Source organism: Heteronotia binoei, chromosome 13 (assembly GCF_032191835.1).
Source record: "Heteronotia binoei isolate CCM8104 ecotype False Entrance Well chromosome 13, APGP_CSIRO_Hbin_v1, whole genome shotgun sequence".
NCBI classification, from domain to species: Eukaryota; Metazoa; Chordata; class Lepidosauria; order Squamata; family Gekkonidae; genus Heteronotia; species Heteronotia binoei.
In genome coordinates, this window is record NC_083235.1 from 60,150,032 (window position 1) to 60,168,254 (window position 18,223).

General features: G+C 44.0%; 1 protein-coding gene across 1 annotated transcript; it reads right to left on the reverse strand.

Annotated features, from left to right (window-relative positions):
• Positions 1-4,407: 4,407 nt before the first annotated feature.
• Positions 4,408-15,343, reverse strand: ENPP7 (ectonucleotide pyrophosphatase/phosphodiesterase 7). The gene is made up of 5 exons (XM_060252096.1): positions 15,103-15,343; positions 13,788-13,933; positions 11,832-12,452; positions 6,779-7,031; positions 4,408-4,481 (listed from the first exon to the last, which is right to left on the reverse strand). Exons 1-5 carry the CDS (start codon positions 15,341-15,343, stop codon positions 4,408-4,410), a joined length of 1,335 nt encoding a protein of 444 aa, XP_060108079.1.
• Between the last annotated feature and the right edge of the window lie 2,880 nt (positions 15,344-18,223).

Consider the following 18,223-nt stretch of genomic DNA (forward strand, 5'->3'; position numbering starts at 1 on the left):
TGATATGGCTTTCTTCAGAGTTTTCTGGTATCACTGTCCAAAATTCTACTTTCAAAATAAGTTTATTTGCCGATGATATAGTCTTATATATTACAAATCCACTACAGTCTATTAAAGCTGTTTCCTCTCTCCTGTCTGATTACAGTAAACTTTCAGGTCTTACAGTTAACCACTCAAAATCAATTCTCTACCCAATTAAAATCTCCGATACTTCTAAAAAAGACATAATTGCAAACTACCCCTTCCATTGGGTCTCTGATTATTGGTCCTATTTGGGGCTGAAAATTCCCTTAAACATAGCTGGCCTATTAAAAACTAACTACACGGCCACGGCTTCTGAGATTACTACCACGCTAAAGCAATGGGATAAGTTGCAATTATCCTGGATGGAAAGAATCCATATAATTAAATCTTTCATTTTCCCCAAGTTTTTATATCTCTTTCGGGCTCTTCCTATTGAGATCTCTCAGTCTATCTTAAAATCCTGGCAACAAATACTGACCTCCTTTATCTGGAAATATAAAAAGCCTAGAATCAAAGTTTCAACTTTATGTCGATCAAGACAAAAAGGTGGCCTAGCAGTTCCCGACATTGCAAAGTATTATAAAGCTACTATTTTATCCCAGATGACCAAAATACTGTACCAACATCCCCCACCGCCATGGACGCCCATAGAGGAAGCTCACTTTACCCCACTGAAATACTACGAACTACTATGGCTTAAGAAAAATGAACGCCCACCGTGGCAATTTATGAACCCATTCCTCAGGGCGCTCTTGTCAGTATGGGATTCGGAGCGTTATTTTCTAGCTCCAGGTCTCTCTACCATCTCATCCTTTGTAGGACAAAAATATTTCCTCCCTGCTCAACTACCCTTCTCTTTCAAGGTCTGGAGAGACTCCTCAAAAGTTTTTTTCTTTAATCTTCTTTCATCTTCTAAACAACTTCTACCTAAAAATGACCTAGACCAAGTTTTGACCAAGCCAGCACCTTGGTTTGAATACTTTCAAATCAGGCACTTTCTTCAGGACCCTAATGTGATTTCTTCATTTTCTCGCCCTTCATCTGACTACGAATATCTGGTTCTTCATTTTCACGAAGAGAGAACGCCTAAAAGTCTCATTTCACGGCTGTATCGAATCCTATTGTCCAAACTTGAAGCAACCTTACCCTCTTACACCACTCAATGGCATAAAGACTGTGGCATCACCCTTTCCCCCGACCAATGGGATTCTATATGGGCTAGTGATGCCTTACAATCTACTATTATAAATATATCTCAACAAAACTTTAAATTGATTGCACGTTGGTACCTTACTCCTAACCAGTTCTCCCATATGACCCAGTTAGGCTCTTCAGACTGCTGGAGAAACTGTGGGCTCAAAGCCTCTTATTTTCACTGTTGGTGGGACTGCCCTAAAATCAGATCATTCTGGACCTCAATTTGTGCCCATCTCTCCTCCCTAGTTGGGGTCCTGATCCCAGATGACCCATCAAGGATACTTCTTAATCATTGGTCTGATACCCGTCTCTCACCTTCTAAAAAATCCTTGATAGTTAAACTCCTGACAGCGGCTAAAACCACGATCGCGCAGTCCTGGAAAAACACATCGAATTTGACACTTGACAACTGGCTACTTAAGGTCTGGGAACACATTGTAATGGATAAAATTCAGGCAGCCATAGACCACAAAGATCCATACCAAGCCTACGCTAAATATCTGGCAATTTGGCTTCCCATTCTGGAAAAGCTTGACACCGATCCATTTTATGCTAACTCTTATTCTAAAAATAAAATGTATAAGGATTTCCTGTTGTTATAAAATTTGTTTTTTAACAAGTTAATTTCAAGTTACTTAAAGGGTATTATATCTTCCTTTTTCCTTTCCCTGATCTTATTTTATTTTTAAATACTGTGTTATAACAACTATAATTATTATTACCTTCTGTTTGTATTTTGTTTATTTTGTTTTTTAAATGTTGTTGTTTTTGCTCTGTATTTTGTCTATTAAGCTTACGACGTTATCTCTGTTAATTTTCACGGTAAACTTCTTGTGTTATGGATTGTAAGCTACTTTTATACCTCAATAAAAATGTTTAACTTGGAAAAAAAAATAATGTGAGACTTGATCCTTCCCTAGGGTCTCATGGACCTAGGTTCTGTGATCAAGTGATGCATTTCTTAGTTGCTGTGAAACTGCTTATGGGAGACCAAAGCTACATCCAGAGGGAAGACTGAGTTGTTTGTTAAGCTTTCCAGGTGAATGCATCCCTCGATATTGTGAATGTACCACATGAGATGAAATTAGAGCATCTAGACCAGCCCAGTGTAGATCATGCACATTCATGTGATAGATTGTGCTGAGAGCTATCAATTGAAGCTCTACTTATTGGAGGTTTTGCTTCTCATGCCACACAGAGTGAGACTAATGGAAGGAGCTACACCTGAGATTGATAGGCAGTCTGACATCTGGCAAAATTACAGAGTTGGGATCAGGTTTCACAAGCTAATTCTCCACTTCTTTGTCCAGTTGACAGTGGTATACTATGGTTGTCCTAAAGAAACCCCAATGGAGTCAGGGGCCTTTTGACAAAAGAATATTAATATAGTGTAGTGACTGTGGATGGCTCCCAAAGTGAACTAACTGTAGGAAGATGGTCTCAAGATAATTACTCTTGAATTAGAGTTTAGAAGAAACATCACCTGTTTGGCTGAGGACAGGGGATAGGTGTGTGGAAACCAGTAGCTAAGTTAGGGGTGGGGAGAAGCAGACAAGACAGCTGCTTCATGTTGTGATTGTCATTGGCAAGCTCAGCCCCATCTACCTGAACTTCTATTGTACGCCAGTTTTCTTGGATTCTCCTTCATGCATAACAGCCAACAGAGGTTTTGTCCCCAACCCCCACCCCCATTGGCAAAGCCTTAGCTTGTACTCCAGCTCTTTTGACCTGTTGACAGAAATCTCTTGTCATAATATTCCCTGGGGAGATGTGTACTTGCATCCAGTCTCTGTAGCATGGGGCTTTTTGCAGTGAACCTAATCAAATGAAAGGCATAGGAATGGTTTCCTAGTATGTTCTACAGCTCAGTTTAGGGCCAAACTACATGTTGGGTTATGGGTATCTGACCTGACTCTTGGTCATATTTTCACACAGATCTAACTTTTGAAAATCTCTCCATTACTCTGTATGGCTCCAAGCACTGCAAGGAGGAATAAGAAGCTTTGGGCTTCCCCTCCATTACGTTTTATTCATGAAGAGCACAAAGCAGGTGTTTAAATGGCTCTGAGCCATTTAAATTCCTGCTTTCATTAAAAACAGCTGAGCAGAGGTTTAAATGGCTCTGAGCCATTTAAATTCTTGCTTTCATGAAAAACAGCTGAGCAGGGGTTTAAATGGCCCTGCTTTCTGCTCCTTGCCACTCAAGCAGTTTGGTTTAAATGGCCTGGAGCCCTTTCTGCTCACTGCCCCTTTTGGTGGGAGCAGAAAGCAGGACGCTAAATGGCTCTGAGCTATCTATCTATCTTTTCTGCTTGCTGCCACTTTTCACAGGGAGCAGAAAGCAGGAGGTTAAACCCTGTGATAAGTGGCAGTGAGTAGAAAGAGGTTACAAACTGATATAAACAGGTTTGCTTCAAGAATCAAGGTACTGGTTTGTGGTTCAGCCATGAACTACAAACCAAACTGAACCTCAAAAATGTGGTTTGTGCCCATCCCACATGAGTCAAGTTGGACCTGACCTGACTTGTTTCACAGGGAACATGTATTTTCCCCTTTTTGTTTATCAGTCTAAGACTTGCGAAAGCACACTATTACTTTGTGTTCCTTTTTCATAGAATTTAAAACAGTGCTTACTGTTGGACTCTAGAGTATACAAGAGCACAAGGCAAGAAGGAAGGTGTCTATTTTGTTCCTTGCTTGTTGGCATTAATGAGAAGGATCATACTGAGCACTAGCCCCATTATATCTAGTACCTATTGGCAACATCAACTGCCAATGTGTGCAGTGCTTTTCAGACCTAATTATACTTTTCCCCCCACAGCTAACTTCAATATGTATTGCATTATAATTGTACACTGAATATAAAGATTCTTTTATCTTCATATGACTGGCATAAGGCTTGCCAAATCTTAGGGGGGGGGGGAGGGTCTATAGTAAGTCTGTCTGAACTACCATGGCCTGAGCCCCAGACAGGTCACATGATTTGTCTGCTCTGCTGTCTCCCAGTTTACCACAGCTGTGATTCCATATTGAGAGAGATGCCTTCCAATTGCTGCTGGAAAGTGTCAAGACAGATGGGCTGTGCTCAGGATTTGGGTTTCCCCCCACAAGACTGATCAAAGCGTATGACTGTACCCCGAAGGGGAAAGGAAGACAAGAACTTATATCAGCTGCCAGAAATTAGAGTTAGGTGAAGGTGGACTCTGCTATGAGGGGCTGCACCATGTGAACTCTAAACTGTTCTTGGTAAGATCTTAATCCTAGAAGATGGTATGCATATAGTTTAAGTGTGGGTGAAGGAGACAGATTTAGTACCTTTCATCATCCATTTTATCCGCAATACTTCAAGTAGGTAAATATAACCCTCATTTTTAAAAACTGTTATTTTCCTTCTCAGTACTTTTTGTTTTGTGGGATGCTGACTGGTAGAAAAATAATTGCCTATTAGTGCCTTTGTGGAGCCAGTAAATCCCTAATATTTCTAGTGGGTCTTGGACTCAGAGTACAATATGCAAGAAAGTAACATGTAATGCTGATGGGTAGGCCAGGGACGGGTGTCTGGGTGGGCTTCTTATGCTCAAGGAAAGAGGCAAGCATACACATCTGGGCAGTTTTGGAATGCAAGGGTACAAGGAACTCTTCATGATCTCTTTCTAGAGGCAGTAGACAAGGGCACCTTTAAGACCAACTAAGTTTTATTTAGAATGTAAGCTTTCGTATGCTCTTAAGCAGACTTTGTCATTTTGTCTAATGAAGTCTGCTTAAGAGCATACAAAAGCTTACATTCTAAATAAAACTTAGTTGGTCTTAAAGGTGCCCTTGTCTACCGCTTTGTTCTGTCGTTTCAGACCAACACGGCTGCCTACTGGGATCTTTCTAGAGGCAATACTATGGGTATATTCTCAGAACCTAGTGTTTGGTAAAACAACTGAACCTTGAATGGTAGGATTTAAAAAAACCCTCTGTTTATTTATGACAGTTTTAACTGTCTGTTTACCTGCCAAATGCATTAATGGTTTACTAGAAGGCAACAGGGTAGGACTCCATTGGGCTGTGTGAGACTGTGCATGTGCGGAAAATCAATTGCTCTGTACTCTGCTATTAGGAAGGACTATGTTGAAGCAATGAAATAGCCATGAATGGGTCAATGAACAGTTGGACCATTAAAAACGACAACAATATGCTGCCTGATTGTGACTTGTGAAAAGGATGTGAGCTGAACAGGCAGACATTTTAGGAAATCTAGAGTGTGCTGGCAGAGCTAAGGAAATGAATGTGGCTGATGGGGTAATGCTACCACTCTCTACACAAGATATGCAGCTGGTGCTGGACGCATCCCTCCAGCCAGGACAAGAGAGTACTACTGTGTGTGGGGGGAGGGGTAGAGTCTGGAGATACTTTCACCTGAGATGAATGGGCAACTGGAAAGCTGGCAAGACCATACATCACAGATAGGTAACAGGGTTGAACATTGCCCCTGTCAGAACACCTCCTTTCATCCCTGTTCCTTGTAAGGAAAGCTTATGACAGGGAACATCTCTCCCAGTCAGGAAGATCAAACATGCCACAACATGGAAGAGAATGCTTCCACCTTTTGCAAGAGCAGAAGGGATGGGCTTTCCACTTTTCCAACCCTCATTGAATCCCATGAGGATACATAACTGTCTTCAGTAATTTGGAACATTACTGTGTCATGGTTAGACTATTGGACTTTGAATAAGGAAGCCCAGGTTCATTCTTTTGTTCAGCTGTTAGGCTGACTTCCCCCTGCTGTGTTTAATTTTACAAATCTTGATTATATTTTCCTGGCTCTTGGCACACAGTGTGATTGTTTAAAATTTGCATCTCAGAACCAGCTGTTAAATTTCAGAACTGAATTTGAAGAATTAAAGGCAACAATAGCTGAACATTTGGCACACTAATTGGAGCAATGAGTTTAAATCATTTTGGTATCCTAGCTCTGTAAATTTGCCATAATGTTAAAACAAATCTATCGCTGAAGGGCAGGGATGGCTTTTTCAACATAAGTCATGTTTCCAGTGGCTTCTGAAGAAGAGGAGGAGGAAGAGGAGGAAGAAGAAAGCAGGGGAGTAGTAGTAGGCATGGATCTGAAGGAGGCTTGGATCAGCTTGCCTTTCCTTCTTCTCTCCACAACAGAAACCCATGAGGTAGGCTAAGAGGGCTCTCAGAGAACTGTGATTGATGCAAGGTCACCCAGCTGAATGCATCTGGAGGACTGGGGAATCAAACCCAGTTTTCCAGATTACAGTCCATATTCTTAACCACTACAACATAGTACACAAGGGATCCCATTAGTTCATCCTTCACTTAGGGCTCACCTGTATGTTAATGCAGCCTAGTAGTTTGTTTAAAGCACTGTGAAGGGGTAAAAAAGGGTAAAGATAATCCCCTGTGCAAGCACCGAGTCATTACAGACCCATGGGGTGCCGTCGCATCATGACATTTTCTTGGCAGACTTTTTACAGGGTGGTTTGCCATTGCCTCCCCCAGTTATCTACACTTTACCCCCAGCAATCTGGATACTCATTTTACTGACCTTGGAAGGATGGAAGGCTGACCAGACCTTCAGACTTGAGCAGCATGGGCCATGTGACATTCAAGGATCCATCATGGGGTTCTGGTGTGATCTCCAGGAGTTCGCAAAGGAGGGCATAAACATTCACACTTTCAAAAGGCTCCGTCTCCAGACCTCTCTTGAAGTCTGGTCCTTCAGCCCGGAATATGGTTTTCATGTTCATGTCTTCATTGTCAAAGCCATGTTCCCCTTTGTTGAATTGCACTTTGATTCTCTGAAAAGGGAAGAGAAGGCGTGACTTGTTGCACTTGGATTCCTCCCACTAGCAGGCAATAAGCATGGGTACAATGCATTTTACAATGCATATGGCCGAGGACCTGCCTACCTGAGGGACCGTCTCTCCCCTATGAGCCCCAGAGAGCACTGAGAACAAGCTGACCATCCCTGGGCCAAAGGGGGTGAAATTGCAGAACACCCACGCACGGGCCTTCTCCATCACAGCTCCATGCCTATGGAACCAGCTTCCGGAAGAGGTGCGGGCCCTGCGGAGTCTCGACCAATTCCGCAGGGCCTGCAAGACCATCCTTTTTAGGTTGGCCTTTGCAGACTGCTGACTAAGGATCGCTGAATAATGGATCCACCAAAATGATTTGGCCTCAGTGATCTCTATCATGTAAACTGACAGAATAGTGCCAGGAACATCATCGTTACTGTCAAATTATGTTAAATGTGAATTAGAATGGTTTTAAGACAATGTTGATTTTAAAGTTTTTGTATAACTACTATATTGTATAATTATTCTATGAATGCTGTTAGCCGTTGTTAGCCGCCCTGAGCCTGCCTCGGGGAGGGCGGGATATAAATAAAAATTTTTTATTATTATTATTTTCTGTCCATCACTCCCAAATCTCAGGAGCCTGGGGAGATTTGGGATTAAATTGCCACTCTCATTTGAAGCTCAATGACCTTGGGTGAATCATCCACCCTCACCCAAGCCTACTTCACAGGGTGGTTCTGAGGATAAAATGGGGAGGAGGATCCATATATGCTTTCTTCAGCTCCTTGAAGGGAAAAGTGTCATAACATTTTAATCAGATTTCTCACTGTGAAATCCCTCTATTCCAGATTACATTTTAACTGGCTGCTATAACAATTAAAGCACTTTAGTTTGCACTGAGTAGAATCCTTATATGAAATAGGAGCAAAGACCTTTGGGCTTGAATCTTCCATGCAGTGCCAAAAAGACAGGTTTCTATTTGCAGGGATCCTAGCAAAGACGACTTGTTGAAAGACTAGGGCTGCAGTCCTTTGAACTCTGATTTAGAAGAAAGTCCTATTGAACAAAATGGGACTCATCTCTGAGTGAACCTGGACAAGATTAGGCTGCAGAAGGTGACCATTTCTTTCCATAATCAAGACTCTTGATCACTGGACAACACAAGACAATGGAAAGCATATACCCATGCTGTTTTTCTGATACAGTTCTTCACATGAAGTTGCCTTACATTGAATCAGACCCAGGATTGGCCTTAGACTGTCTGGGAGCCTAGGCAAAGCTAACTTTTGGAAACCCCCCCTCAACTGATAATATCACTGAGTCACATGGGGGGCACCTGATTTGGTGCCCCCATAAGGCTGGTACACTAGGTAATCACCTAGTTTACCAAGTGGCAGGCCGGCTATCAGACCATTGACCTATCAAGGTCAGTGCTGTCTACTCAGACTGACAGTGGCTCTCCAGGATCTCAGGCAGAGGGTCTCTTATAGCACCTACTGCCTAGTCCTTTTTTTAAGTTGAAATGTCAGGGACTAAACCTGGGGCCTTCTGCATGCAAAGCAGAGGCTCTTCCAATGAGCTACAGCCCCCCCCCCCATAAGCTGAGAAAAGTGCGTGTTACAGAGCTTACTGGTCAGAGTGCATAAAGAGCATGGGGATTCTCTGGATCTACCTGATGAGGTACGGAATAGTACCAGTGATGATCTGGTCAGCCTCAATGATAAATACAACTAAGTACAGTGTCATTTATAATGCTGAAGCTCAGAAGTGGAATACTTCCTGTTTTTATATAGAAAATCAGGTATTAACTCTGCGTTTAGGTAATTATTCAGGTTTGAGAGCTAAGTACCTCTTTAAAAATAACCTACTTGAAAACGAATCCTGTATTTAATCCAAACATGTTTAAAGACTTTATAATTAAATCTTTAAAAAAAAAATCTGGTTTTAAATTTTAAAACCCCATGTAAATGAGATTTTTTTTAAAAGATAAATAATCTGCCATGTGGTATAGATGTGCAAGGAGTGGCAGGTTGCCTGTTTAGATCTACCTATTGCTGTACCTACCTACAAAACCAATTAATTGCACATTAAGTGACGGTTAAGTGCTGGTGCCTTTCAAGAACACAAGACCCTCGTTATAAGAAAACGAAATGGGATGCCAATGTTCTCCTGTTGCAAGTTTGGACAGCCAGTGTGGATAAAAGTAACCTGAGAGAGCATCCTGCCTGGTCCACCATCTCCAAACTAGCTCCTCTTTTAGATCTTTCAGTCAACAGAACAGACTAGGGATGTCTGCAACACGAAATGGGAATGCATGATTCCAGGGAGTCACAGGGGGCTCAAGCCAGAGGGACTCCTCAGACATGCTGAAAATTTTTTATCTTTAAATTAATTACAGTTTTTAAAATGGCCTAGTAAGTTTTGAGGATGCTCCTGGAGGTATGGGGTTTTGAGGGCAGTTTGGATGTCTAAGGAGCCAAGTGTAGGGAAAGATGAAATTAACCTGCTCAAGCCGCTGAAAGATTATGGGATTTTGGAGCTTGGATTTCAAAACTCTGTTTTCGCTCCCATGATTCCTCATAGTCCCCCAGCTTGAATTTACTCAGTTATGATAATTTCACCTCCATACATAATAGAGGCCTATTCAAGAAGAGGTAGAGAGTCAGGAGAAGTTGTTAGAGAAGGACTTGGTGCTGTCCTTTTGGCCTCAGCCTCCAGATTGGGGGGGGGGGGGGGATATTACAAGAGACTCAGAGTCAGTTAGATAGATGGGCACGCTATTCCTTCCTGTTTGGTCTTCTCTCTCTGTCTCCTTTGATATGTAGACTGATAATTCTTAGGGAGCAATTTCCTTTTCCCTTCTCACACACGCTTTCTCTCACTCACATACAATGGAAGTGCACATTTCTCTCCATCTAGCATCATGGAGGCTGAACATGCATCCAGCAGTATCTAGTTAGCTGGAATAGGTAATCTGTATCTCTCACCTGCACTATCTAGAACAGTGATGGCTAACCTTTTCAGCTTGGTGTGTCGAAAATCGGGAAAAAGTGTAGTCTTCCTCGGGTCGCGTGTCACTTCACCGTGTCACTTCAACCACACTCACCAAATGAGGGGGCCGCAGGAGAACCAGGCACAAAGGATCCAGTGCGCAGTCTGCGGCCTAGGTCAGACTAGGGTTGCCAAGTCCAATTCAAGAAATATCTGGGGGCTTTGGGGGCGGAGCCAGGAGACTTTGGGGGTGGAGCCAGGAGACATTGGGGTGGAGCCAGGAGACATTGGGGTGGAGCCAGGAACAAGGGTGTGACAAGCATAATTGAACTCCAAGGGAGTTCTGGCCATCACATTTAAAGGGACAGCACACCTTTTAATATGCCTTTCTTCCATAGGAAATAATGAAGGATAGGGGCACCATCTTTTGGGGCTCATAGAATTGGGCCCCCTGGTCCAATCGTTTTGAAACTTGGGGGGATATTTTGGGGAGAGGGGGATCCCCTGCCCCCACCTGGGGATTGGTAACCCTGCGGGAAAGAGTGTATCTTTTTTTCTTCCCGCCTTTTCTCCTCCACCGCTTGCCAAGGGAAGCCAAGGGGGGCGACCCAATGCTCCCCTCCCCTTGCTCTTTTGCAACCCACACACAGCCCCCATCGCCCACCCCCTTCCTCCTCTTCCAAGCTGAAAAGGGCAGCTTGTCCTTTAAATCTGAAACCCCGCCTCCAGCAGGCGGCCATGAGAAAGAGCGAGACAGCAAAGTGAGAAAGATCATGTTGGTTGCAAAAAAACAAACCAGGACCGGGTGGAGGAGGGGGGGCAGCCCCACAACAGGCCCAAGAGCGACGCCCCCTCGGGCATTGCACCCCACACACACTGCTGCAATGCCATCTCTGCCTCTCCCCCCCCCCGCAGCCGCTCCGTGCAAACAAACGGAAAAAAACACGCCTGCCTTGCTCCTGCATTTGCAAAGCCCCGGCATTGCAAAGGCGCGACCCGCCGAGGAGGGCACTTCTTTCCCCCCCTGCCTCTTTTTTTGCAATGCTCTTTTTTTCTTTCTTGCTGTACCCACCTATTTCTTCAGGCCCCGGGGAGGGCGGGAAAAGGGGGTTGCAAAGCTCGGCCCTGTTGCGAGGAGGAGGAGGCGTGTTTGGCTGCCTCTGCTTTGGGTGGGGGACGGGTTGCGCCAGGAGGCTGTCTCCTCCCACCCCCAGGTCAAGGCGAGGCGCTGGCAGCGTCGGCCAACCTTCCCTCCCACCCCCAACCTTCCGTCCCACCCCCATCCCCGGCCTGGAGCCGGGGAAAGAGGCGGCGGCCCGCTGCGCTGCTGCCGCCTCTTCTCGCCTTCACCTTAGCAGCTGCTGCTCCTCCGAGACAGGCTCAGCAGCCTCCGAAGGACTCGCGGCTCGCCACGCTCCTTGGTTTCTAGTGTGTCAGCCAAATTGCCTCGCGTGTCACCAGTGACACGCGTGTCATAGGTTCGCCATCATGGATCTAGAATGTAGTTCCTTTTAATAAACATTTCTTATTAGTTTGAAATGGATAAAAAGGCTCTGTATAACTGTGTAAATTTGCTAGCACACTCAGCACCAATGCTTCACTGTGTGGTTAGCTTTAAGCACTCTGCTGCTTACATTAAGGATTCCTGGCTGTACCAAACCAGAGAATCCAACATTAGAAACATGTAATTGCTATACCATAAGCGTGCTCTCTCTTCAATAGCTTCCTTTGTTCCCAACTCAAGATCAAAGCTGTAACAAGGAGAGAATTCAGAGGTGCTGATTTAGATAACAGAGCATATCATACCCCATGGATGACGTAGCCAGGGTCACTGTACAATACAAGAGGTGTGATCCGGGAGTTGTTGGCATAACGGAATCTCTTGGGGAATTCCTCTTTCTTATAGACATGGAGCTTTGGGTCCGCTTTTTTCAGGGCCTCATAAACTTGTTCTAGTTTTCCTGGTTTTGGCACCAGTAGTCCTTGTGGTCCATAATCTACCAACTCAAACTGAATGTCCCGAAAAGAGAAGTTTTCCACTTTTTGGAGGTGAATTTCATCTTGTTTTATTACTGTTTCCATGCCATGGTCAGATGTGATTATCAAGTTCAGTGCTGAGCTCATGCCATGCTCCTTGATGCTCTGCCGCAAGTAACCGACTGTCTGGTCCACTTGACTAACCATTTCTTTCCTCTCCTGAGACTCCGGGCCATATTTGTGTCCTGTGGAGTCGGGCTCTCCGAAGTAAAGGGCCACAAAGTCAACATTGTCCTTGGTGAACCATTCCATGACAAGATTGATGTTCTGCCTCCACTCAGTCACATTGTTGTACTTGTGAAAGAGGCCTTCTACCCTCTTGACATTCACCTGTTCCCCCTGGTAGGTGGCATTCCCTCCAGGGAAAAAAAGGGAGGCTGTCTTCAAACCCTAGGAGGAGAAAATAATGGATTTGGGGACTCAGCATTATAAATATAACTTCATGTATTTGGTTCAGATGCTGCTTTGGACAAAAATGTGCAGGCAGCAGGGCTTTTTTTGTATCAGGAACTCCTTTGCATATTAGGCCACACACCCCTGATGTAGCCAGTCTTCCAAGAGCTTACGGTAGGCTGCGTAAGAAGAGCCCTGTAAGCTCTTGGAGGATTGGCTACATCGGGGGGCGGGGTATAGCTTAATATGCAGCTGAATTCCTGCTACAAAAAGAGCCCTGGCAGGCAGCATTGGGGACCTTAGATTTCTGGTCCTCATAATTACAGAGAAGATGCTGGTGAAAACATTGTGGGTAAAGCTTCAAAAGCCACCACAGGGTTGACTGACAAGGCTTCAGAGCATGCCGCCACTTTCTTTTTCACAACGAGGTCTGCATGTACTTTGTGCTTACAATAAACAACATTTTGCATTATGGAAACTACATTCTGTGACTTCTTTTAAAAAACCCATACATAATGCCAGACCAAGTTCCTTGGAGGAAGGATAAGAGAATGCATATCAGCAGATGGGAAGGGGCTGAGCAAGAGGGGGGGAAAGGATAAGCAGCCCTTTTTACCACTGTTGTGGTTGCAGCCTTAGAGGTTCCTCTTCCTTAAGATCATAGACCAGAGGTGAAAAAGTACTATATGGCTGCTGTCACACACACTAAATAATCTACTTTCAGTCTACTTTCATTGCACTTTCCAATTGGATTTTACTGTGTGAACTGGCAAAATCTAGTTGGAAAGTGCATTGAAAGTGGATTATTTAGTGTGTGTGACTGCAGTCTAAAAGGAGTAACTTTGCCTTTATGTGGAAAAAACAAAGTGCTGTGTTCTGGTGAGAGCAAACATGTCTCTTCTCCTTGTCTTCTGAGCCATATTTTACATGATGGTGAGAAATAATTGTATTGTGGAGTGCAAGCATAAACATCTTCTAGCTCTCCCAAGGAGCTATGTCACACGCCTGGCCTCTGTATGCCTACCTGTCAAAATCATCTGCCATTTTAAAAAAAATCTATTAAAATATTATTTATTTTATGGGTTTTTTTGTAAATCATTTGCTAAGCTTCTGTGTAGATGGAGCTTAGCATTACCTGAAAGTCAGGCTGCTTGGATTGGGTTCTGTTCCTGTTGTTATCTATGCTTCCCTTTCTTAGTAACTCTATCCCCTCTGATATGGGGGAAATACAGAGCAGGGTACAATATGACATCCAGGAGTGCATAAAGTTTTTGAATGGAAAATACAAAGAGAAAGCCACATCTTAGGGTTGCTGACTTCTCTCTCGCTTACCTGCCTTTGTGCTGTGATCCAAATAGGGAGGCTGCCATTGTCCCACCAGGAAGACACCCTCTGTGTGTTATAATAAGGAAGCTTCTGCCCAGTGCTGGTATTGAACCACATGTTATGAATCACCCCGTGGTTCTCAATATACTTCCCTGCAAGAAGTAAGCCTGGAATTAGTTACATGTTGTTTGATATAGTGGGAATGGTGGATGCTAATTCATTTACCTGATCTTTGGGATATGGAACAATCATCCACACATATCACTGGCTTCCCACTCTTGAAGACCCACTCTGCAAACCCCAAAATATCCCCAGTGCAGAGTGGATTCTTCAAGGTTTCTAAAGGTTGTAAGTGGTATGGGATAACTTAGAGAACTTAGGTGTTCCTTATGAATAGATAAAAAGTGTCTGGACACTTAAAAAAAAAAACCTCTATTCTGATTCAACTTCTCTATCCTAACAGTTCATGAACATTTAGTAACGGAGCTATAGAAATTCCTTCTGGATGTGAGTAAATCATTCGCTTTCCCTTCCTTTTCCTGAAGCCTTGTTTGTAGCAAGGACTGATGACTAGTAAAGCCCTGTTCTTTTGCCTTCCAAGAAGGAGCATGAAATAGCAGAACAATTACACAAGACATGCAGATTCCGAAAAACAAAACAAAACTGGAGCCAAATGTTCACCTCTTGATTACAGGTTTAGGGCATGAGAGGCTGGATAGAGTGACTTTCATGGACCAGAGCTAGCCTCATTTTTTAGGTCTCCAACATGACCTACTGGCAGCTTGAAGCTGCTGCAGAGTAGCCTGTGATTCTCTAGAAGACCCAGGAGAAGATTGTGATAAGATTTGCTCTAGATTTTTTTGAAAGCTTTTATTTCATAGGATTTTCTCTGTGTTGCTTCACTGATAGCTTCATTTCTGGTGTTCTTCCCAGCCCATGTTCTGCTTGCAGGACAGAAAAGGACAGGGCAGGGTGGAATAGGTCAGGACATTTTCCATTACTCAGAAATCATCTCCTCAGAGCTAGTGAGCCCTGTTCTACATCAATATGTTTTCCCAATTTGATAACTAGATATGTTCTAGCAAATTACCAGCCTTATCTTAAATCTCTGTAATTCATCTTAAATTGGAAATGAGGAGACTCTACTACTGATGGAAGGATCATTGCAGGACAACTGGCTAGTAGTACTTGAATCAGGAGAAGGTGAGTCTCTCCTCATTCCATATCTTGCCTCACTGAAGGGAATGATAAGCCAGGGTGTCTATTCTGAAGCTTGTGGGCATCCCCCATCCCTTGTCTTTCTAGAAGGCCAGGGACTCACCTGTAAGAAGGCTGAAGTGACATGGGCTTGTCTGGGTAACAAACGGAGGAGTCATGTAACGTGCCTTTACCCCATCTCTTGCCATGGCATCCAGGTTGGGGGTGTTCACATCTTGGTCATAATTCCAGCGGAAACCATCAAAGGAAACCAGTAGGAGTTTCTTGCGAGTGCTTGTTCTTTGCAAGGGAGCACAAGCTCCAAGGGCCAATAGGGAAACCATCAGCCCTAGGAAAGCAAACATTTCTAATGCTGGCAAGGAAGAGAAAGGAACAACCAGCCCAGATTCAAAGATAAAATACATATGGCAGAGTCTCAAGTTCACTTGGCTTTCATAAGGACGTCTTCCTGGGAATCGGATTGCAGAGTGGGGAGGGGTTTTCTCTTCTGTCTCCTCCCACTTTAAAAAGTCCTGTACTGTTTACTTCATGGCATAAAGTACAACTGCCTCACTGTCAGCCCTTAGTGGTGTGGCTGGATGGGAAATGGCAGCTGCAGGAGGATCAGACGTGGCTGGAAGACTGGCTTTCCTGAGGAGCAGAAAAGTTCAGAATGCAGCAGTATAGCCTTCCTCAAGTCCCTGATTAAAAATGAAAAAGCTGGTCCCTTGAGGCTCAGGGTAGTAAAGCATTATGAAGCAGAGGCAAGAGGGTAGGAAAACGGTGGAATTCTGAACCATATCTCTTCAGGTTGCAGCTGGGAAATATTTCTTTTTTGGCTTTGGAATGTTCTGCAGTGGGAAGCGGTGCAGTAGAACTCTGCTCCCTCGTTCAGCACGAGGTGTCGAATGATTCTGGTGGCCTGTCTCACACATTCTGGGGGGATGATGAGGAGACAGAATGTGGAGAGAACAGAATATTCTGCATAATTTTAAGACTACAGGTGGAAGATTTCTGCTTGCATTTGAAAAGCTTGGACCTGGATGGCCTGGGCTAGCCCAGTCTCATCAGATCTTGGAAGCTAAGCAGGGTGGGCCCTGTGTGGTACTTGAATGGCAAAGCACCAGGAGAGTCCAGGGTTGCTTCACAGGGCAATGGCAGACCACCTCTGTTCATCTCTTGTCTTGAAAACCCTACAGGGTCACTGGAAGTAGGCTGAGACTTGATGGTACTTTCCAACGCCGCCAAGGTTATAACCCTGCCCCCATTTGCTTGCTGTGCTGCTTGCTGTCCATTTGCCCCCCTCAGGTCTTTGCCATCCCAGTCCCCTGCAGATGTGAACTGGGCTTGAGGTTGCTGTGCAACATCCTGCTGGCACTGCTTTTTAGAGGTTCCAATACCAACCAAAATGGGATACGAGACTCATATCAAATTCAGCTGCTAAAGCGAAGTGTGCGTGTCTAGGGAGTGTCTTGCCTTGAGCTATGTTTAGAAAGGAGACTCGCTGAGTGTTTTGGGACAAGATTAAGCATAAATATAATAAATGAATAATATAATTCTAAGAAGCTGCATCAGTTCTATGAACTGTTTTGCAAACTAGTAGGCCCTCCTTGCCTCCACCTAGCCTTGCCTCCTTACTTCCTAGCTTACTCTTTCACAGAGGTTTGCTCTGCAGGAATCAGCCGGTGAAGCCTTTTATGGCACAAAGCTAAACATTATCACTCGCTAATTGCTGCAGATCAAACGGCTATTAAAGGGTCAGCTAGAGGGGCCCTGGTTCAAAAGTTCAAAAAGCTCCCTTTGAAGGAAGGTTGTTCAGCAATTAAGGCCATCCCAGATTCTTTGGAGAAGTCTTGTTTTCTTAGAATCCCTTACCTTGGAGCTTTTCAGGAAGAGGCCCTTTTAGCTTCAGCCTCTCCTGCTGAAGCTTAATAACTAAGAGTGAACAAACTGAAACTACATTAAATCCTGACAAGGCAGAGGTAATGTGAATGGGAAGGCAGAGCTCTTGAAAGACATTGTTCTTCCCATCTTCCATAGCATTCAGTGACACTCACTGACTCTGTCAAGAGTTTAGTGGTTATACCAAATCCAACTGCTGGAGATATTACTGCTGGAGACACACTTTAATGTAGCTGCAGAGAAAAATGCTTTCTACAAACTTACTTTAGCCCTCAAGACGGCCCCTACCTAATCTTTAGGGATGGGCATGGAATGCAAAAATGGTGGTTTCATTTCATTTTGTGGTTCACTGGGTTTCCCAATCAATGGCTCGTTTCATTTTGTGGTTTTAAAAAAATTTCCTGAACAATTCATGATGGAACTGGCTGTGCCCCCTCTGCCTTCATTCAGGCACTCTTTCCACCCTAATGCAGCCAGGAAATCTTCTTGCTGTTCTTATATGTTGCATAATCACTCTGAAGTACTGCTGATATTGCTGTTGCCTATTAAGAACAAGAACATAAGAGAAGCCATGTTGGATCAGGCCAATGGCCCATCCAGTCCAACACTCTGTGTCACACAGTGGCCAAAATTTTTTATATATATACACACCCACACACACACACACACTGTGGCTAATAGCCATTGATGGACCTCTGCTCCATATTTGTATCTAAACCCCTCTTGAAGGTGGCCATGCTTGTGGCCACCACCACCTCCTGTGGCAGTGAATTCCACATGTTAATCACCCTTTGGGTGAAGAAGTACTTCCTTTTATCCGTTTTAACCTGTCTGCTCAGCAATTTCATCAAATGCCCATGAGTTCTTGTATTGTGAGAAAGGGAGAAAAGTACCTCTTTCTCTACTTTCTCCATCCCATGCATTATCTTGTAAACCTCTATCATGTCACCCCGCAGTCGACGTTTCTCCAAGCTAAAGAGTCCCAAGCGTTTCAACCTTTCTTCATAGGGAAAGTGTTCCAGTCCTTTAATCATTTTAGTTGCCCTTTTCTGGACTTTCTCCAATGCTATAATATCCTTTTTGAGGTGCGGCGACCAGAACTGCACACAGTACTCCAAATGAGACTGCACCATCGATTTATAAAGGGGCATTATGATACTGGCTGATTTGTTTTCAATTCCCTTCCTAATAATTCCCAGCATGGCGTTGGCCTTTTTTATTGCAAACGCACACTGTCTTGACATTTTCAGTGAGTTATCTACCACAACCCCAAGATCTCTCTCTTGGTCAGTCTCTGCCAGTTCACACCCCATCAACTTGTATTTGTAGCTGGGATTCTTGGC

Coding starts and splice junctions, on each gene's coding strand:
- ENPP7 (XM_060252096.1), bottom strand. CDS start 15,343: ATGTTTGCTTTCCTAGGGCTGATGGTTTCCCTATTGGCCCTTGGAGCT. Junction 12,453..13,787: donor GGATCACAGCACAAAGGCAG/GTAAGCGAGAGA, acceptor TTCTCCTCCTAG/GGTTTGAAGACAGCCTCCCT. Junction 7,032..11,831: donor CTGGCTACGTCATCCATGGG/GTATGATATGCT, acceptor TTCCCTTTTCAG/AGAATCAAAGTGCAATTCAA.